The sequence below is a fragment of the Drosophila simulans genome, chromosome X (genome assembly GCF_016746395.2).
Source record: "Drosophila simulans strain w501 chromosome X, Prin_Dsim_3.1, whole genome shotgun sequence".
NCBI classification, from domain to species: domain Eukaryota; kingdom Metazoa; phylum Arthropoda; class Insecta; order Diptera; family Drosophilidae; genus Drosophila; species Drosophila simulans.
Window position 1 is genome coordinate 15965544 of NC_052525.2, and position 22007 is coordinate 15987550.

At 43.8% G+C, this 22007-nt stretch overlaps 3 protein-coding genes across 52 annotated transcripts in view; all 3 read right to left on the minus strand.

Moving 5' to 3' along the window:
• Positions 1–1313, minus strand: part of LOC6726141 (sodium channel protein para) — a 64323-nt gene extending 63010 nt beyond the window's left edge. For all 50 annotated transcript variants that reach the window (XM_039297674.2, XM_039297687.2, XM_039297698.2 and 47 more), the window contains exon 1: positions 1141–1313. The gene's annotated coding sequence lies outside the window, so the exon portion shown is untranslated. The remainder of the gene's footprint in view (positions 1–1140) is intronic.
• An 11970-nt stretch (positions 1314–13283) lies between these two features.
• On the minus strand, positions 13284–15056 carry LOC6726144 (sodium/bile acid cotransporter). Its single transcript, XM_016172479.3, has 2 exons — positions 13777–15056; positions 13284–13713 (listed from the first exon to the last, which is right to left on the minus strand). The coding sequence occupies exons 1-2, from the start codon at positions 14803–14805 to the stop codon at positions 13378–13380; spliced, it is 1365 nt and encodes a 454-aa protein (XP_016039671.1). The 5' UTR covers positions 14806–15056; the 3' UTR covers positions 13284–13377.
• A 2756-nt stretch (positions 15057–17812) lies between these two features.
• On the minus strand, positions 17813–21823 carry LOC6740543. Its single transcript, XM_039296700.2, has 6 exons — positions 21616–21823; positions 21122–21548; positions 20813–21063; positions 20153–20746; positions 19278–20091; positions 17813–19190 (listed from the first exon to the last, which is right to left on the minus strand). The coding sequence occupies exons 1-6, from the start codon at positions 21700–21702 to the stop codon at positions 18007–18009; spliced, it is 3357 nt and encodes a 1118-aa protein (XP_039152634.1). The 5' UTR covers positions 21703–21823; the 3' UTR covers positions 17813–18006.
• Between the last annotated feature and the right edge of the window lie 184 nt (positions 21824–22007).

Below are 22007 nucleotides of genomic sequence, written 5' to 3' on the forward strand. Positions count from 1 at the left end.
TTAATTGTTGAACAAAATTCGAAGGGAAAGAAAGTACTAAAAAGCTAAAAAACAAACAGAACGGCAAAAAACTGAACGAAGTTAGCATGTTGTTAGTCAATGAATTTTGCATGGGAGAGCGCAATGGGCTGGCGAGAGAGCCAGGACTCTCACTCCTCTCCTGCCTGCGCCGAGAGAGCCAGTGCCCGCTCTCTTCCGCTCTCACTTCTGTGTGTTGCCGCCAACAAGCACGGACTACAACAATACATTTTTGGGTTCCCTTCTCTCTTAACGAACCTCCTTTCCATGTGTGCGTGAGCAAAGGAATTCCGTTAGAAAACCCCCTCTCCCCACCTTCCTCATTCATTTTTTTCTGCTCTGCTCTGTGCTTTTTTTTTTTTGTGGCAGCTGAAAGTTTGCCCTCCAAAAGCCAGCAAAAGGTTGTAGCCCAAAAGCAAAGGGGCGTGCCAGTGGGCGGGACAAAAAGGGGCGCAGATACCCCATTGATATGGTCTTGAGGTCGGGCCTGGTTAACTGGGATTTTCACCAAGGAGGCATGACATAATCGAGCCAAGTTCATCAAGTCGCCCACTGCTCCGTTCGCACTTTTCTAGCTATTCAAATATTGAAATACATACGAAAGACACAATTGGTTTCTAAATTCTCATTTGATGTGCAGCGTAAATTGCCCTTTTTGGTATTCTATATAAAATAGCAATCGATGGGAATATCAAATGTGAGTGTCTTAAAATCTTTCAATAAAAGTTGGACCATTGACCCAGTAAAATTTAGCTCCCTTTGACCAAAATGAAAAGTAAATTAATGACTTAGTTATGAAGTATAAGCCCAAAATAAGAGCTGAGAAATTCCAATATAACAGTCTGTTTGATCTAACATAGCTAACAGAATTATTTTCTGCATTTCCAGTATGTGTTAATGTGTAAGAATTCATCGTAAAAGTGGCTTGAGACTCGAAAGATCGTTAAGTCTTAAGAATAAATCATTCAATATTATTATAAATGTATATTTGGAACTCAACGAATCAAAAATTCCACGATTTTTTACTCTCTTGGGGTTAAATGTCATTAGCATAATTAAAAGTTCAATGAAATTTATAATAAAATGTTAAATCGACTTTTTCGATTTCTTACGCTAACCTACCGTTAATCGATGTCTATCGATGTTGTGCCTGGCTGCTCGCTCTATCCGCTGATGTTGTTGTTGCTGTAGTTGCTATTGTGGTTGTTGTTGTTGCTGCTGCTTTTGTTGTGAGGGTGCTTGCTTGTATTGTTGTTGTTGCTGCTAAGAATTGTTGCTGCTGTTAACTACTGTTGTTGTTGTGGTTGTGGCTCTGGCTGCTGCTGCTGTTGTTGTAGTTGTTGTTGTGGCTCACACATTTACAGGCACCAACACACACGCGACGCACTCACACACATATGCATACATATACATAGATGTATATATATATATATATGTATATTTTATATATATGTATATATATTACGGAGACGAAGACGAATAAAGTTGAAGCGGTAGAACAAGTAGAAGATGAATTTGTTGTTTGTTTTGTTTTGTGTTTTTTTTGTTTGTTTTTTTTTTATATTTGTATTTGCTTTTATTTGTTTTGGTTTTGTTTGTTAAATCTGCATTATCATTGGGTATTTGAATTTGTTTTTATTTAATTTTTTTGCGTGGTTAACAACAACCAAGACGTGTTGCCAGAAATTTTCATCAAACGTTGCGTTTTGTTCCCAGAGCTGTTTCAATTTGTTATTGTTAATGTTAATATTATTTGTTGTATTGCTTCTACTATAATCTGGCTATCTGGCTGGGATGTTTCAATGAGTTTGCCTCGGCTTGGTTTCACAACTGTTGCTATGATTATAATTGGGTTTCCGTATTATGGCTAATATTATTATTATAATTATTATTATTAACTGCGGATTTTGTTTCGGTTTTAGTTACAATTTCGCCAGCGTCGCCTGCGGAAAAGCGAACAAGTTGTTGAAACCCAGCTTAAATTGGGAAATTTGATGGGAAAACTCATTCACAAAAGGTGACAGAAATGAAAAACCATATTATCTGAAGGACAAATTTGGAAAATTTTGTATGTCCCACTAAAAAACCCCTAGTATTGTTTGCATGGCTTTAAATTATTTTTTTAATATTTATTTCTTTTTATATGTTAGCTTTACTGCTGTCCTTGTGCCCATTATGTGAATTATGTCGTTAGTTTATTTGATTCCTTCTACTAAACTTGTTATATTTCTTCAATAGATAGACTTCAAATGGGCTTGTAAATTGTATTCACACACTTGATGGCTTTCACTCAGACACTCGAAAAAAAAAACGTTAAATAAGCACTCAATTGGCAGGATAATGTCTCACTGAATGGGATGCACTGTAAAAAAAAGTCGAGGCAGCGAGTCGCGGCTTGTTTGTGTTTATGCAATTTTCGCGCGCACGTGAAACGCAGAGCAGTATTGAAAAAGGACACAAGGGACTCAAAGGATGCGGGAAAAGGTCGAGCACTGAGCACTGAAAAGTTCCTACTCTCTGGGTAACTCCGTTTTCGGGCGAACCAGGCAGCTGTTCGCCGCTTCGCCGTGACTTCCTTTTATCCGAATTTGCCGCGAAAAGGAGCAGAAGCAGTTCGCGTGTGTGTGTGTGTGTGAGAAGTTCTTTCGCCCTAGAGCATTTGCCATATATAACCACCCAAGTCGTTGTCAACACAGGTTTTGTTGTGCTACTTTGCCACCCTGTTTTTCGCTGCTTATCCTTTCGCCCTTCGCTATTCTCCGCCATTTGCCACACACTATTCGCCTTCGCCGATTCTCCTTTCTTTTTTTTTTGGCTTTGGTCACTTATTCTATTTTTAGGTCATGAAGCTGATATTCCACGGCTTTGCTGCCCGAAAATTGCAACAGTGGGTCATTATTTTCGGGCGTTTGGCACCAGTTGGACTGGTCAAGTCAAGTCCGACTGCGTTCATAACTAATGTGGCCCGAGAATATGGAGCACCAGCTATAATCGCAAATCATGCTGACCCGCTTTTCGGGGCCCCCCATCTTGGACACCGACCAATCGATCCGATCCGAACTTTATCTAACCCAGCGATGGCGGGGTCACCAAGTCACCAGTCAGCCCACCCATTTGCACACACTGAGGAACTGCGTTTCTAATGTCCTTACAAATGGACATGTATATGCATATCTATAAACAAATTGAAAACAATGGAGTTTAAGTGCGTGTGTTAACTGGATTGGGGTTACCAAAGCGCGCAGTTTTTGTGGGAGTTTTGGTAATATTGCTTTTAAATCAGTAAACTGCTTTCGAAGCGTTTAAGTTTGCTATAAATTTAACCTCGTTGACTTCATTTTTCAGTGTGTGATACTTGGACTTATCATTTCTTAGCACTTAATAGTGGGAAACTAAATAACTTGCCAATTTGTCTTTGCACTTGTGCTTTTAGTTCTGGGAATGGAGAGAGCATCACAGTTTTATCCATAAAGGGAACAATGATTTTGAATTAGTTTGGATCATGAACCTTGGCCTTGCTCCTAATTGAATTTGCAGTGAGGATCTCCGCGTAACATGAGACATTTGTCGCAGGTCGCATATGGATGGCAATATTACCGAGAGCACAATCTCCTTATTGGATTGCGTCCTGATTGCAAGCCCTTGGGACTCGCACAATGGAAGCCAAAGGCCAGAGCCTTGCACACATGCCATTCGACTTGGGTTTGGCTGGGTCCTTTGACCATTTGCACGTCACGTATTTAATAATTTATTTATGCATCAATTTGGGTTATGTAAATTTTTTAAACCAAAAGCCAACACAGGCAAGGGGCGAGCAAAGAACAACAATGGGGCGAAAGCCAATTGAACACGCACAACCCAGGGGCAGATTGAACTGCGACTGCCATTTGGTGACTGGTGGTGCTCCGGCTGGGCAACCTCCCTCTCCATGGGATGCAATGGGATGGGGGTCCTGCGGAGCCTTCGCCCCGGGACAAGCTGGTGGGCAAGGTGGATGGCTGGTGGCAGGCTGGTGGCCAAGTGGCACCGGCCTAACCCGCTGGGCATTGGACGAGCCGCAAAGTTATTGTAACACCCATTTGGACTGGTCTTAACACATCGGTACTTTCTTACGGGGGTTCCCCACGCCATTTCACTATATTTTCAGCTTTTTGGCTTTCTATAGCGCCCAGAAGTCGCGAAAGCAACACAAATAGCCACACGAAAGCCACACAATCGCACACGAATGACAGCAAGTGCGTTTTATAAACGAAAGTTTATAGATTTTGGCCAAGGAAGGGAAAGTTTTCGCTTTCGATTCTGGGCCACAATTGCGTGTCCTTTCGGTTTCGACGAGGTCCTTGCAAGTTCTCGGCAAGAGGCATATACAAAATGAATCCTTCGTTGTAATGTGGCACCCATAAATGTTTAAACAATTTAACAATACCTAAGTACCAAGTTCAAAAAAATGCCTAAAGTGTTCCTTTTTTCAAAATAAATGATGTTACGAACATAATCTTACCTAAAATAGATTAATAGGCAAACCAAACCATTATTAGCTGCTATCTAACCTCAATTCTTTGGGGATTTGCACAGCACTGAAATATTCTCCGAACGCAATTGTCAGTAATAAACTTTGCATTCGACTACACGATTTCCACAATCATGACAGCACTTTCGTGACAATAACTGTTATAAATGGCTGTTGTAAATCAAATATGAACAATTCCAATTATCCGCTTTTCTGGCAATTAACCACCATGTCCTGCATACAGCTTGTTTTTATGCATGTACACGTATGGCATGGCTGTATTTTTCATTAGAAATCAACTTCAAACTTCAATAGCGTTGCACAATTTCGTATTTTTGTTCGCATTTTTTTTTTTTTAGATTCAATTTTTTGTGAGCTAAGCCAAGGCAATTTGAGACACCCTTGTCCCTTTTTCGCCAATCTCGCTCACACAGTCGCTTTCAGCGCTCTCTTGAATATCCTGCTCTCTTTGGAGGGCTCCTCGTGGCCTCGTCCTGAGTTCTTCGGAACCCGGTAAGCAGTACCCAAAACCCAGTCCCCAGTCCCCAGTCCCCAATCCTCAGACCCCAAGTCTTTTGGAGCTCGGCTCTTTTTGCGCACAGCACGAAAACGAAACGCGATATGGCACACGCGCGACTCGAATCGAATCGAGCAAAAAAGCACAGCAAAAGCAAGGGAAAAGCAAAAGCAAATGCAGAGGCAAAGCAAAAGCAAAAGCAGGAGGGGATCCTTTGGCTCTACCCAGTTAGCAAGGCGCCCAACTGGCTGACTGACTGACTGACTGACTGACTGAGTTGCCCCACACTCACACACATACACCGATAAACAGCTCGAACCCCTCCCTCCACCAAATCCTCTCTCTCTGTTGATTTTCGGGGCGAGTTAAGTTGAATTGTGTTGTGTTGTGTTGAGTTTCGTTTCGTTTCGTGCTAGCGCATATGCGCGCTCCAAAAAGGAAAAGGCAGGCAAAAAGGACATGCCAGATACACATAACCTAAACAGCAGGCGAAATCCACACGGAGTGGAGTTCAAACCGTTGAAGAGGGGGGGGGGGGGGGGGGGGGGGGGGGACAGTAAAGGGGGCGACATCGCCAACAGCAACAACAAGCAAAGGAGCAACAACAAAGGACACTCGAGAACATATACAAGAAAACCGACCGAGTCACGAAAAATCGAAAGTCCGCGGCACACACATAGTCGACTTTAGCTGCTTCTGCTTCTTCTATCCCAAATCAATGTGTGTGTGTGTGTGTGTGTGAGTTGGTTGGCCCTGTCTGTGTGTGCGTGTGTGCCCTGCAATTTGTTGTAACCATTTTCGTTGCCTACTTTTCCGGGCACTTTGCTCTAAACAACAAACCAAAAGTTTTCAACGGCAAAGGCGATGGATACGAGCGGCGGCTCGGGGGGTTACTCTGCGTAACACGTTGTGTGTGACGCACACAAGCACACACTCGCACACACACGCACACACACAAACACAGGCACGAGACACAGAGAGGCGCACTAGGCGTATACGCAATCGTTGCTGGTTGCGGCCACATCAAGTATACGCCATGTCTAACACGCGCTTTTGCACAATTAGAAAAAAAAAACTTAACCGAATTTTAGGAGTGAAAAAAAATAGCGGATTTTTCAAGCTAATTCCAGAGATCATGCTGCTTTCACACACTTAACACACACTCGCCGACTTCCTATATGCCACTTTGTATCTTTTCTTTGTATTTCGCCAATGCAGCCAAATGAGTAGTTTATTTTTTGGACTTTTGTGCTTTCCTGCTGGCTGGCTGCTGGCTTCTCGTATTCTTCTTCCTCTTGCTGCCTTTTCGCTTCTCTTTGATTATTTTGGTTTTTTGGGTCACACTCACGGAAAAAAAACTATGCAAAAAAAAGTGGTGATGTGATTTGAGGAGGGAGAACTTATGTAAAACTTTCTTTGGAATTGGCTCCTCGCTGAAATGCCTGCCTGCGCACAGCTCAAGGCATTTGTATATATTGCACACATATATATATATATTTTAATATATATATGTATATATCTGGATGGCATGGCAAGTGTGTGAACTTTTTTCTATTTTTTTCCTTTTTGGCTTTTTAAAACAGGGAACTCAGCGCTCGTGGTTTTCTCGCCTGTGCGACTTTTCATAGCTCTGTGTTTGATGTTCGGATGATGTTTCTCTTTGAGTTTTTTAGTTTTTTTTGGCTCCTGCTTTTTCTACATTTTTTTTTTTTTTTTTTGGTGTTTGCTGTTTTCTTGTTTCTTTTTTATGGTTTTATTTTGTGGCTGCTGCTGCCACTGGTGCTGCTGTTTCGTTACCCGTAATCCGTTCGTCTCCGTGGTTTACTGAAACTGTCAGCTGCCGCAGCGCGTGTGCGTCCGCAGAGTGCGACTTTCGTTCAGTTTTGCTCGGCAATCGGTTCGTGGCGCATTCGTCACGCCATCGGCCAGCCTCGATGGGCATTCGTCACCGCTCGGCGGCGTTCGGCGCTGTGCCACTTTCCACTTACAGGATCTCGTAGTCGTCGTGCCTCGGATTCGGATTCCGATTCGGAATTTCTGCGGCTGAGAGCGAGGCGGAGCGGCGCGACGCGACGCGACATACCGCCACTCGGTCATTGGGACAGGCCCAAAAGCAGCCTAAGAACAGCCCAAAGAAGCCGAGAAGAACCCAGGCCAGAAAGGCTGCAAAAGGGACACGCCAGGATAACAGCGGGCCGCGGCTGGCGGGGATTGGGGAGTGGGGAACTCGGAACTCGGAACTGGGAATCGGGGCGGGTGGCAAGTGGCATACGTCAAGCCGACTGGCAAAGCAAAGACAAGGAGCAGGAGGGGCGAAGGATGAAGGATGAAGGAGGCAAGAACAAATTCACGAGGAAACCATGTGGCTTTGCATGGGGCATTCGAAAGTGCAGCTGCACTTAGAGCTCCGAGCGAAATTCACGGTTGAAGGAAACCTTTTGGCTTTAAATATAAAATATTTCGCCATAAACATACTTCAAACAACTTGCAAGCAACAATCGGTGAAACGAAACTTAAATGTATTAATTACTAATAAGTTAACAGGATAATGAAATAGATGCAATACATACACAAAAGATTTGGATACAAAGAAACAACTAGTAATTTCTCAATATATTCTGCCTATTTATTTGTTTTTTCAGGCAAAATATATAAATTAAAGGTTTTGTAAACAATAGAAAGGAAAGAGAATACTATTTCATAAGCATTTCAATGTAAAAGTTCTTTATGACAAATTCATTGTACGAGTATAAATATAATCAATGAAAATTCCTACGTAGTTGTTTTCGTTACCAAGGCATCTTCAATATTTAAAACATTTAAAATAATATGCGTTTGTTGGGGCATTTGTGTGATGACAGCCTCTGTGGCAAACATATTTGCAGGACTGCCCCAAAATTTGTGGAAATTAGGTCCGCTCTATTTTCGCTCCATCACCGTTAACCGTTGACTGGCAATTGCGGCAAGATGGGCTAAATGCCGCAAATAGTTAATTGTTTTCTTTGTGCCGTGCACAACACTGGCGTGGCATTTGGCCCACTCCCCAATTAGCCGGAAGTGGTAATGGGCCCCAAGGTGCCGGCGATCGGTGTTCGCCCCCCTGCCAGTTGATCTACCTAATTGCAGGCAAACATTCAAATGTCCTTTAAGGACTTCTGTGTATATATGTACACATATATATGTGTGTGTGTGCATATAAATAAATGAGTGCGTGTGTGTGTGAGTGGCTGAGGGAATTTGAACAGCGTCAAACGGACAAACAATAACTTCAATGTCGCAACAAATGACAATATTTACGCCAACAAGCAAGCTGCCCCGCCCACAAGATATTAGCCCCCTTTCTCCCTGCTCCTTGCTCCTTGCTCCATTATCCTGCCCCCCACGAGTGGTTGCGGATGATGTCAGCGAGTGTGGCGCAGTGTGTGTGTGTGTGCATGTGTGTGTGGTTGTGCCACACAGTCGCATGTCCTCGCACACACACACTTATGAACGCTTCTCTCTCTCTCTCTCTTTCTCCTTCTTCCCCATCTCTCTCTTTCTTGCTTTCTCACTCCTCCGCTTGGGTTCCCTTTTCTTTCGTTTCATTTTGCGGCCATTGCGGTTGTTGCAGCACTCAGAGAAAAAATTTAATAACAAATTTAAAGTTCCATTAAAATGAAAATATGTGAAATATATGAAAATATGAAAATATATATATTGATTTACGTAAAAGTAAATGTATATATATATATATATTAATATTAATAGTAGAATGCAACTAAATTTAATTGACTAATCGTACCGAATATTCCATGCCATCATATTATTTTATTCTTATAATTTTAAGCCAAACTGCTTAGTTCGATAGCAGCCATCAAATGTGGCAACTCGAGGCAGTTTAAAAAGATTTCTATATGTACATATATATTGTTTGTGGCATATGCATCAAAGTATTGAGCTCTTTCTCTTACTGTTGTTGGGTAAAATGTAAAAAGGCGCACATTTCATGAATGAACAATGACGACATTTTGACAGCGGCAACGTTTACGTTTCCCCATCCGCCCCACTCAGCCATCTACTCCAAATATAATACCTCAGCTCCCACAGGAACCTCCATGCATATGGGTATGTATAGTATATCTATATAAAATCTGTATAGATATATAGATTCAATGTTGAGCGGATGGATGGAGGGAGGGGGCAGAGGGGGGAGTGTGTGAGTTGCAGTGCGGCGATATCTGTCGTTCATCATCTTGTCAAATGCAACTAACTTTCTCATACCTTTTGTACTTACGAAATAAAAAACAGGAAGGAAAGTTACTTTGCTAATCAATTTTCCAATTCAGATATAGATGGCGCCTGTTGATGATACTGCATACGTTTCTGCATATCCATTTATCTACTGGACACTAAGAGCTTGTCTAAAAATTAAGATATATATCTATAAGATGAACTGAACTTGGCTGCTAATAACCATTCCTTTTTGGTGAATTAAGATGTATTAATTTCCAAGCTTGAATCTCAAGTGATTGTGAGTTTAATACGAGCTTAGCGATGTAAGACAATTCCTATTTGCACCATCATTTTTAACTTTTTGGGGAAAACCCCGAATATTCCTGGACAGAAATCAAGAAAACGACAAGCTTAATATGGTCTAAAGCATCTATAGATCCATTTTGTTCATCTAATCTGGCGTATTATGCATTGGTTTAACTATAACTTTTCATAGTCACGTATAAAGTGCGTATCTTTAATTTAATGCGGATCTTTAATTTAAGTTATAATGCATAGCGTAAAATTGTTAACTACACAATAATTAAACTGGTAAATAGAATAGAACGTGATACCTCAAGCTGGATTTGTGTTCCTCGTGAATGGGAAACGCTCTGCCCTGCTGGCCGATCTCGAATATACGAGTATCCGGCTGGTTAAAGGAAATTGAATATTTAATTTAATCGCTCTCGGTTATGGCAAACACTTTCCACTTGCACTTTCCACTTCCACGGGGGGAGGGATGTGGCATGAGCATGTGGATGGATGACGACAAGGACGAGAATGCGGATCCGAACAGGCATGAGGATGGGCAAGAGGAGCGTGTTAGGATGAGGGTGTGGCCATGGAGCGGTGGACAGGCGACCCCCATAAATGCCAAAGCAAATGCAGCGAATGTGTAATGTACACCTGTGCGTACCTGCACATTAGCATAACCTTACATTATTCAACTGTGCGTTTCCTTTGCACTTGCCAGTGGGCGGTGGGCGGTGGGTGGTGCTCCATTGGCAGGACTAAAAAGGACTAGGGGACAACCGAAAGGACGAAGCGAATTTGCATAAATTTTGGCTCATGAGACGCGCATGTTTAGCATCCTGGCTGTGCAAACGCTTTGTTTCAGTTCCAATTACACCCTGTTTTAAATCAGAAATCAAAATATGAATATCATCATATGTACATATATGTATGTACATATATGCTTTTATCTTAAATATATGTTTTTAGTTTAATTACAAGCAAGTCAACATGTATTGCTGATATTTATATATTATTTAACTATTATTATTCGTTATATTATAACTCTATTACCTTTAGTATTATTATAGATAAATAGATATAGATATATTAATAGCCTCAGCATCGCCAGACTACTAAAGGGTATCAAGTGCGTTCATTCCATTTGCTTGTTTGCACATTGAGGGCCATAATAACCGAATACACAAGTAACAGGACTAATTATGCCATCGCCATCTCGAGCGCCATAATTACGCATAATATTTAAGTACACGTGCTGCGGATAATTGACTTGAATTTTTTCGCCTGCCGCACTTTTATTTTGGCTTTTTTTTTGTGTACATTTATTTATTTCGTGCCACGCATCTGAGTGGCGAAGTGAATTTCCTGGCTGATTTTCCTTGCGGCCCATTTTTTTCCAGCGCCTTGAAATGGAGACAGGAAATGAAGAGCAGCGAGTAGCGAGAAGCGATTTGCCAACGCACCTTCCTCGGTTGCAAATGGGTTGGATGCAAACCAACCCATTCGAGCCACCCAGATCCACCCGAATCCACACAAATCCACCCATCAGCCCCCAGAATTCACCCACTGCTCTTTTGCAATGCATTTGCAGTTCGTGTTGTGTTGCTGTGGCAACCGTCAACTGAAAACGACGAGCGTTAAAATGTGCGCCAAGCACGCGATTAAAGTCGGCCAGAGGGTTAAGAATGGGGTGGTGGGTGGTGCTCTGGGCTTGCTGGGTGGTCTGTGTGTTTGGGCCAGGAAATAGGCAGAAATCATCCAAATGTCACGAAACGAAACCAAATGCTCTGCTTCGACTTGTGGCCCCTGCCAACGTCTGCCGCTACTTCGCAGCCCCACATTTCGCCCACTTGCAACACCCACCATCCACGTTGCCCCATCTCATACCCCTCATGCCGTCACTCAAGTGCAGTTGCACTGGCATTGGGGCAAAAGACCAGCCGAGAATGAAATTGCCTCATCGAAAGACTGCTGCAACTCCTTTTCAAAGTTGTCTTGGCACGGCCCAAAAATGGAGCACTATGGCTGCACTGAGAAAAACTAATTATAAGCATGTACATAGTTATTTGAAAAATTATCAAATATTTTGGCTAAACAACTGCTGGTTATGACAACATATATGTTGTATGATTGACCTATGTGCACTCAAATTGAATTCAAATGAGTTAATATATGTGTCTAATTTCTAAGCTCTTTCAGATCCTAGAATCTTTTTCTTTTGCCCTAGATAGATATCAAAATTCTTTCAGTGTACTTGCTGCATTGTTCCTTTCGGGGTTAACTGCAATGCGCAGCAGCAGGCCAAAACGGTCAATGGAGTCGCATATTATGCTGCACGGGATATGGATGGCTATGGATGGGAATGAAAATGGGGATAGGCATAAAAATGGGGATAGGCATACAAATAGGGATAGGTCGACGTATAGGGTAAGTTACTAGATCTCTTCCCTCGCATTCCAGACCATAACATATCTCATCCCAGCCTAAAGAAATCTCTAAAGTCACTGAAATCCCTGCAAAGTGTGTCTCAAAATTGAGCACCGGCATTTTTTAATGGGCCTCCAGAGAGAGAAGGTCGAGGGTGCACGCACTGCGTATACGTAATTTTCTTGGGCATTGGAACGTTTATAAAAAAAAATATTAAATTAACTTAGATAATATTGGTCCCAATAAAACATAAAGGTATTTCCAATTTAAAAGGCATTCTTTTAAGACTCATAATTAAGTTCCCAAGTACTTATTAAAATTTTAAATAAATATTTTATAAGTAAGTATAGGTAAGTATAGGATCTCTTCTATTCAAAGTAGCCCAAAAGGCCCAATGGAAATCATCATATTTGTTGTTATCATATCACCAACCCATATAAATGACGAGCCTTTGCAATATCATTTTTTATCCCAGTTAATGTTAGTTAGCTTCCTGTTAAAGTATGTTGCACGTTATGTCATTTACCACCTTTGAAAAATGTATTTATAACCGAAAAACATTGTCAGGGCTGGCTAACGAGGTCGGTGGGGCAATTTGGGGCGGGATCGGTAGGTTAGTGGGTTGGTTGGTTGGTGGTTGAGTGGGTGGTTGGGTGGTTGGGTAATGCGTTCCGCGCGTGAACCGTTAGTTGACCACGCACACACGTGTGCAGGCAAAGGTAGCACTTATTTTTATATCTTCTTCCCTACACGAGCACGTGTTCATACGAATATATATATTATATAATATATACATACATATATGTAAATATATATATATATATATGGAGGTACTAAGTGTACTATATGCGCCATGTTCGTGTGTCGTAATTGGCAGCCCTGCATCGCGGCGAACTGATGACATCATGCGCCTTCCTGGGTTCCCAGGCGCCGAGCGCTTGTCCAGCGGCCAATGCTCCAAATTCCTCGTACATACGCAGTGACCAACGGCCGACGTTGACACACTATTTTATTTTATTGCCACGAGCTGGCCTAAAACGAAATTTGCATGTAAACACACACACACACACACACGTGAATTAAAAAGACATTAGAATCGAGCGAATTGGATTTTCCCGCGCTCAACAATTGGCCAATGCTGCCCAGAAGCGAAGAAAGTGATGCCAATCAATTTGACATGCTTTTTTTTAAAACGAGTAGCAACAATTTATATCTTTACGTTTAAAATTGCACAATATGCAATGTGTAATATATTTGTAATCTAAAGCTTAAATCGTAAAGTCTATACACACAAATACATCATATATAACAAAAAAAATTAAACCACTCACAATTTTATAACATTAACTTACTAGGAAAAAAAAAAAGAAATGTGTTACTAAATTTTTGAGAAATCAAGCTAGACATCACCTTCCTGCTCTGCCAACAGCTTCTTGTGATCAAAGCCATCCGCATCCTGCTGTCTATTGCAGCCCAGGCAACGCCGAATGCCATAGAACAGGACGACCAGGACGAGGGAGATCAGCGAAGAGGCAATGGGCACGACCAGGATGAGATCCAGTTGCGGTTGCTGCAGCTGACTGGACTGCAGCAGCACAATGGGCATGGTCATGTTCAGCACGCTGGCCTCGATGGACAAAGTTAGTGCGTCGGTGGACGAGCGGCAGAGGATCTTGGACAGCACATAAGTGGATAGGTAGCCGGCGAGGGGCAGACATATGGCAGCCACTAGAATCTATACGCAAATAGGTCCAAATTAGTTGTTGCCCATTTAAATTGGATAGCAAATTGTACTCACCTGCCAGGTGAACTCGTAGAAGACGAATGCGTTGAGACCCACCGTCAGGCCCACGAGGCACAAGCTCAGTACGACGGACAGTGGCTTCAGGAAGCGGAAGATGAACCTGGTGGTCCGCGGGACGCAGAGTCGCAGCAGCACGCCGATGGCCAGACAGGCCACCAGGGCAGCAGCTCCTCCGGAAAGCTGACCAAACGGCACTGTTAGCTCTTCGTCCTCGTAGAGCATCCGGCCCAGAACCAGTATCCAAATGGGCAGCAAGGCCAGGGCCAGCAGGCTATTGATCGTGGTGGTGGCCACAGAAAGATTGATATTTCCCTTGAGGAAGACGGCGCACACATTGGCCAATCCGCCACTGGGCGCCAGTGCCGTATAGAAGAGGGCCAGCTGGAGTGGCCAACTGCCTGGCCAAAGAGCACGACCCAGTCCGAATCCCAAGGCGGGCATCAGCACATATCGACTGACCACACCCACCACAGGCCCCACCGGTCGGCAGATGATGCCCGCCAGGCGCTGCATATCCAACACGGTTCCGAGATTGAGGAACATCAGCAGAGCCAAGGCGGCGGACACATAGGTGGTGATGCGTTCGTCCACCACTTGTGTTCGGAGCACTGTAATTGGCAGGGGATTTGGATATGTCTCCGTCACCGCGCCGGACTTCAGTTCCACCTCCAGCGAACTGTATCCAAATCGAACTCCAGTCACATATAGCGCTCCCCGCCAGCTGCCCAACAGATCGAAGTCCTCCTTCTTTATCTCCAGCGGTGGCGACGACGCCCTCCGATCATCCTTGGAGTACACCACAAAGTAGTAGTCCAGCGCAGAGTCCTTGGGTAACACATTGTATATGTGCAAATCAACGCGCCAAATCGAATCCTCAAAAAAAGTGAGCTCGTCTCGATCATAATCCACCAGCCAATCGCCAACCAGGTCGCCATACTCAGATCGGACTCCTTGGAGTCCCAGAATCATCAGTACTCCCACCGCCACAAACTGCCGTCCGATATTTTGTTTCGCATTGCCCATGCTGCGTCGTTACACCAACTGACCACTCTGACCACTCCAACGAATCCGAGTGCTGGAGTGGGTCGTGGATCACAAAGAGGCTTTATCTGGCCATCGAGCAGACGGTTCGATTTCCTCTTATCGGACGGGCTCAGGTGCGAACCGGAGGTGTGAATAATAATATTAATAAATCAGGTTGGTTTGTAAATGTAAAGGTCTTCGAGGGAATTTCTAATTCAATTGAGTGCATCTTATCGTCGTTGTGGGGGATGATAAGCATATTAACTTGGCGTATCCATAGGAAAGTCGAACAATGGGTCAAGACAAAAGAAAAGGAGCAGAAATAGTAAACAAATAAAATCTATAAAAATGCTGAAACATTAATTATCAATTCAAATTTATTTCATTTTTCATAAACTGTTTATTTTTTAAAACCTCTAACTGTACAAATCCGCTACCCGCTCGTTTAAGTTTTCTTGGGATTTCCTTTGTTTGTTGTTTTTTCGCTTTGCATTATATTGCACTTTGTTTAGATGAGCTCTAAACAATTTGCTACTGATTACGGCCACAAAGAACATTGTTAAAATAACGTTTTGATCGGGGGCAATAAATTGCTCGGCTGGCTGTGGGAACTTCGAAGTCACCCGGTAATAAAACACTTAAGATTGGGCGGGTTTGTTTCTGTTTTTATTATACCCATTACTCGCAGAGTAAAAGGGTAGACTAGATTCGTTGAAAAGTATGTAACACTAGTGTTGTAACCAACGTATTCCAGACCCATCTTGCCAGACCCAATGAAAAATGCTTTGATATATTTTCATATGTTTATTAGTGTTGTAAATTTTTTAACGTTTTGCCAAAAAAAAAAAGAATTGACACTCACACTGTAACGCCCACAAAACGCCCAAAACTGCGACGGCCACACTTCTGAAAAAATCCAACTATTAGTATTACACAACTTACCCATTATCTATCGATATCACAGAAAAATTATGAATTTCTTTTTCACATTGCCACTAGCTAAGTAACGGGTATTTTATAGTCGGGTAACTCGACTAAAGCATTCTCTCTTGGTTTGTTTTTGCATTTACTTGTATTTGTCTATTGAAAGTGAGACACCTGAGAAAGCGCACCATTGATTTATATTGTTAAAGAGGGAGCAACGGTTAGTTAAGGGGTTTTTAGTTCTCTTGAGCGCAATTAATAAATGAAAATAGTCGGCGTAAGCGAAGAAATTAATTTGTTTTGGAAGGAAGATAATAGCAGTAAGCGAATTTTAGGTGATTAGAAATAGATAGGTGTTGGAAAAGTCCAATGATATTATAGAGCGGTGGCGCTTTTGAGAGAGTAATCTTGTTGTTATAATCTAGAGAAATGTGGGAATTTAGGATATCACAGTTTCTTTAATTGCACTTCGATACTTCGCTTTGTTTGTTGTATTTATTTTTATTTTAATGATTTTCCATTCAGTGTTTTTTTTTTATTTTTTTAGTCAAGAAAGTTCCTGGATCCACCAAGGAACTGAACGGGATAGGGGAAAGTTGATACCTTTGCGGCGCATCCAACAAGAAGAACACGAAGCATCAACCCTCCGGCTGCCGAGGTCTTCGCCAGAATCCGTTTCCGTGCAACTGATTCAACGTAATTTGAATCTTAAGACCGATCACGATCTAAAGACAGATCCCAACAAGTGGTTTTCAGACCGAACAAGCAAAGCAACCATATGCGTGGAGGTAGCAACGCAGATAGTCGAGGTCATGAAAGCCAACGGATTTGTCCGCGGAAAGGTAGGCAGGCTCTGGATCTACAGCTCTTACCTGACATTGAACCTTCCCCTTGATGCATATAAGGCGCATCATGGACGACCTCAGCTGCGATATTCGAGGACGCAGCAAAGTCGTGGTAACTGGGGCACTAGACTGGGGCTCCCACTCACACAACTCTCAACTCTCAGAGGCCCTCCTCAGCGAGGACAACCAGCATACGTTCAACAGCGCCGGCACAGGATTAATTATCAACCTCACAGAACACTGACACGCCTCTCCCGTTGGGGTATCAAGGAGGTGTACACAGGCAGTGATCACGAGGTCGAGATCCAGGTCGAAATCGGCACAAGACCACTCGACAGCAGGGCCACCACGCAGCCACCTAAAGCCTACCGACAGGACACCATGAGACTAGAGGAGTTCGACGGCTCTCTTCACTACCTGACGGTCGACGAGGTGGACTGTGCGAACGCAGCAGCGGATAAAATGGCAGCGAGAGTGGAGGAGGCCATTCCCACTTGGCAGATAAAGACAAGCGGAGAATTACGGTCTGTCACGCAGCCCAAGATTCTGGCGGCTGCGAGAAGCCTCAAAACCAGAAGGGCACCAGGATCCGATCGGATCCCAAACAAGGCAACCAAGCTGCTGTTGTCCATGCATTCGAAGGACAACGCTGATTTGTTCAACAAATCCTTAAGCGAGGGAACAGATGAAAGCGCCAGAAACGACTGCTACTGGCCAAGCTAGGCAAGCCCCCGGGCGAACCCTTCTCGTACAGACCCACCTGCCTGCTGGACACGATTGGCAAGGTCTTCGAGAAGGTGATCGCAGCGAGGCTCGACGAAGCAATAGCGGCTGCAAGGGGACTTTCTACAAACCAGTATGGATTCCGAAGGAATTGTCGACGCTGGACGCGATCTCCATGGTCACCAACACGGTCACTTGGTTTTCAGGTCCAAGGTTACTTGATGCAGGTCAGCTATTGGGTGCTCGTCCTCGAATCGACATCGGGCTCCAGAGAGTTCGATTTCACGAACAGAGTCTCACATGGCTCTACAGATTGCTCTTCCGGAAAGCACCAAGATCGTGGGATTCCGAGTATTTGGTACCCCTAATGCTGGACACTCCGAGGACATGGGAGGTTGTGTCCGTCATGAAGACCCTGCGGGTCTTGCGGCAGTACCGCGCGATCCGGGTTCCATTATCCGGTTTAACATCTCAACTAGCACCGAGGCTAAATAATAAATTGTTACATAGTTATGGTATATATGTAAATAAAGAAATAACAAAAAAAAAAAAAAAGGGTTTCATATGGAGCTTATCTTTCTGTTGTCTAGTATTTGGTAGATCCTGTTCCGTTTGTTCGGTTTTTTTGGCTTTCGGTCCGCCTGTCTTGCTTCCAGTCCATCTACTTCGAACAGGCTATTTAGGGGGACCTGTTTGAGATCACTAGTTTCTATGACATCTCCCGGGGGCTCCTTGGTCTATTATACAGTTTTAATGGGCTTCTTGGGTCCAGAGTCTTCTGTGGCACGTTTGTAGTTTTTAGGGCGCCATTGATCATATGCGCCTCAGTCTCATTGGTGGGCTTCAACACTTCCGGGTCAGTGTTTAAATTAGAGTTCGCGGTCGGCGAAGGTGTTTGCTCTTTCCCTTCACCGGAGGTACCTACACTGGTCTCCTCCACGTTGATGTCGTGTGTAGCCATCGTGGAAGTTTCGGAGTTTACGCTTTCAGTTTCTGATCCTGTGCGAACTAGCTGTGGACATGGCTGCCCGGCTGCTTTTGCAGATTTGGCCATTTTGAGGTCCTTCAATAGCTTCATTTTGGCCATGATCGAGCTGCACTCTACCATGTCGTTGGGCCCGCTAACAACATTCTGCAGCTCTTCCTTTTTGAAATTCCATATGTCGGGGATCGGCTTAAAACCTTCGGTTACATTGGTAAACTTGGGTCGTGACTCTATCAGCTCGGCAAACGTACGCTTTCGTTGATTTTGCGGCTGTACTGCGATTTTTGGCTCCTCCTCGACGACGGGCTGTGTATCAGAATGCTTATCCGATGTCTCTAGAGAGATCGATCGTCGACCACCGCGCACTTGTCGATCCATTTCACGCAAATTGCCTTTGGTTGCAGTGGCTGCGGCTCTAATCCGATTCAGGCGGCCATTTCGGGTGTAGCAGTGCTCCGTATCGGTGGAAGAAGACTTATCCTCGTCTTCTGAAAACAATACTGATTTTTGTTTTTTAAGCTCGACTGCGATTTTTGGCTGTGTAACAAAGTGCTTTTTCGATGTCTCCGAAGAGGACATTTGAGACAATTTGGCTTTGGCTGCAATGGCTGCGGCTCTAATCCCAGTCCGGCGGCCATTTCCTGTGTAGCAGGGCTTCGAAGCACCTGAGGCAGCCTCCTCCTCGTCTTCCGAAAACATTGCTGTTTTTTGTTTTTTAGGCTGGACTCTGATTTTTGGCTGCTCCTTGACGACGCGCTGTGCAACAAAGTGCTTATTCGATGTCTCTCTCATTTTAGACAATTTGGCTTTGGCTGCAATGGCTGCAGCTCTCATCCCAGTCCGGCGTCCATTTCCGGAGTAGCAGGGTTCGGAATCACTTGAGGCAGCCTCTTCCTCATCTTCCGAAACTGAGGGATTTTAAATTGAAATCATTAGTTTAACTGAAGCTAATCATTTATAAAAGTTGCTCAAAGAAAAAAAATTTCGTTGCTAACCTTCATACCAAAATTTGCGTTTTGCGGGTCGCCGCTTTTTCTGCTCCTTGGCCTTCTCTGCTTTATCATCCACTACTGGCGTTGGTTCAGCTTCCCCCTTTTCATTCGAGAGATTAGTCGCATTTTCGTAGCCCTCTTCTATGGTGCCATAGTCCAACTGTGGTCGATTCCTGTACTTGGCATAGTCGATCTGGAGATTATTCAAGTCGTCGCATGACTCGGCCATGTTAAGAGACACAAATTTTCTCTTCAGGTCCTGGCTTTTGAGTAGGGCATCGCAACGCTCGTCTAGCGTGTGCCAATCGAGAGCCCATGAGTATTGTTTATTTCGAGGTTGGAAGACCACGTTTAGGAGGTCCTTGGTCATGTGGCTGGGAAGACCCAACGCCTTCAGCGACTTGTTTATAGGATCGTAGTCGGACACTGGATCTTCATGGTTTGTTATGGTCATAATCTGGTGCACGTCGATGGTGGAGCTCAGCAATTCGTACTTGACGTTGCTAGGCGCTGGAGCAGGGAGCCCGCCCTCCTCCTGTCGATTTTTCATGGCCCACGAACAGCGCTTCACTTCGTTATAATTTGATAATGTGGGGTGGAGATAGAAAGCAGTCAGCCAGAATTCTGCCTCCATAAATCCATGGTCGGAGAACAATTTGGCTAGGTCAGCATAGCTTGCAGACATCTTTTGCTCCAAATCAAGCATAAAATCAACGGTTAATCCGGAATGATATCTCCATGTTTCTAATGCATTTATTTGTTGCCCAATGATTTTCAGCAGCAGGGCAATCTTAGCAAACCTCCAGCCAGAAAAATCCTAAATAAAAAAAGCGCTTTGATTAGTGAAAGTGTTGCTTTTGTTAGTTCTCATCACTTACCCGTTTTACCAGCAGTTTGTACACATAGCTCAAAACTTCCTCATTGTCTGGTACTTTTTGAAAAACTGGATCTGCTTGTTCTTCTTGTTCTTCGCCCACCTGAGGCTGAATCTCTTCGTTGTCACCACTGTCATTGCAGTTGATGATGTTGATGGATCGGTTTCCCTTGCATATCTGCTGCTGGTAGTTGAGATTTAGGTCTACTACATGTGGTTTAGTGGAGCTGTTTCGCTGTTGTTCCATCTTCTTGAGCTCGTTTAGAAGGAAGCGCTCGCTGCTCTCCCGCTCCTCTACATAGCGATCCATTAGCTTTTTGTACTGTGGCAGGTGCTCCAGAAAATTGTCCCCGTTAAGCGCCTGAAGATCCAACAGGAGATTCCCCAGCACATAGCTGGAGTAGGCATCCAGTATGACGGCAAATGAAGTGGCCAGACTGAGTTTGAATTTCCTAAATCCAATTTTCTCAAAAAACCCATTCCTTCCGAGTCGAAGACGCACGCAAACCTGGGCAATAAGCTGATCGGGCGTACAGGTAATTTCAGGTGGGATCTCTAAATCGCCCAAGATCATGACATAGAACCTTATGTCGAAAATCTACGCGGTGGTTTTATGATGACATTTAGTTTGATATGTTAGTTACATGATGGATGTTTTCCTTACCAAATTATCAATCACATAGCCTTGCTTAGTATCTCTGACAAAGGCAGCCATGAGGCATAGATGACCGATTAGTGTAATTGTGTTTTCATCCCCTTCAAAGGACTCAAATGGGGCATTTTGGTGGATTTTCAGCCAAGCAGCCAGCATCCGAAGCGCCAGCTGGTTCACAGCCTCAAAGTTGCCGGCGTTGAAGAGCTGGACTAGTCGCAGCAGGGCCAGGGATACCCCTTCCTGCATGAGGAAAGCAACGTCTAAGAAATTGGCAATGATTAGATGAATCCTTGAGGGTAATCCTTAGTAATGGCTTACCTTCTTCTGGTGCCTCTTCAACTGTGTATTCGAGGTCGTCTTGTTTGTTCAGGTTCAGGTTAAGGAAAAGCTGCTCCAGGTAGGGCAGGCTCCAGGGCTGCATTTGGAGCTGCAGAACGTACGACCAGTTGATATTGGGCAGGTCACCAATCTGGCGGAATGCCGGCACTGCCTTCTTGAGGGTGTTGAGCAAAAGCTGCTTGCGGATTTCGATGCAGGTCTTCCACTCTTCGCTAAACCACATCAGCAGCGTGTGGTAGAGCAAAACCCTCACCATGTGACACAGATCTGGATCCTTTAGGGACTCGGAATTCCTGATAGGCAGGTGGCAAACCCCCCATCCGTAGAGTAACTGTGTCAACCGGTCATCGGCCGTTACCTCAATCACATCCCCATCGCTGCGCTTATCGTATAATACAAACATTTTCTATACAACCAAGATTTAAGCCATTAAAACGTGTATATAAGGATTTATGTACAAAGCAAGTCCTTACCGCCGAATACTCGTTGTACATCAGTTTCTTCGCGCAATCGAGGAACTTCTGTTCATCGTGCACATCCTGGGAAAATATAATATCCATTTTGCAGCATTTAATTCATGGCAATGTTGCGGCAAGTCGATGAATTTTTTTTTTGCCGGCTTTGATTTATTTCAATTTAGCTTGTAAGTTGAACAGCTGAACACGATTACTGTAAGTCGATGTTAATCGAAAGTGGCAACGCTGTCTGCACAAGGTTCATACACTCGCTAAGCTGCAAGGCTAGGTGTATTTGCTAACTGTGGAAGGTGCATTCGCTAAGGCCATTGTTGCCAACTTAAATTTCAATATGCAGGCAAAAATAATTTAACAATTTATTTGAATGAAACAAGAATACAAAATACAAC

What these genes read in the sequence shown, in the direction of transcription:
- LOC6726144 (XM_016172479.3), bottom strand. Translation starts at nt 14,805, where the DNA reads ATGGGCAATGCGAAACAAAATATCGGACGGCAGTTTGTGGCGGTGGGA. An exon ending in TCTACGAGTTCACCTGGCAG is followed by an intron (nt 13,714 to 13,776) that starts GTGAGTACAATT and finishes ATTTGCGTATAG; the next exon opens with ATTCTAGTGGCTGCCATATG.
- LOC6740543 (XM_039296700.2), bottom strand. Translation starts at nt 21,702, where the DNA reads ATGGATATTATATTTTCCCAGGATGTGCACGATGAACAGAAGTTCCTC. An exon ending in TGAAGAGGCACCAGAAGAAG is followed by an intron (nt 21,064 to 21,121) that starts GTAAGCCATTAC and finishes CCAATTTCTTAG; the next exon opens with ACGTTGCTTTCCTCATGCAG. An exon ending in ACAAACTGCTGGTAAAACGG is followed by an intron (nt 20,092 to 20,152) that starts GTAAGTGATGAG and finishes TTTTTTATTTAG; the next exon opens with GATTTTTCTGGCTGGAGGTT.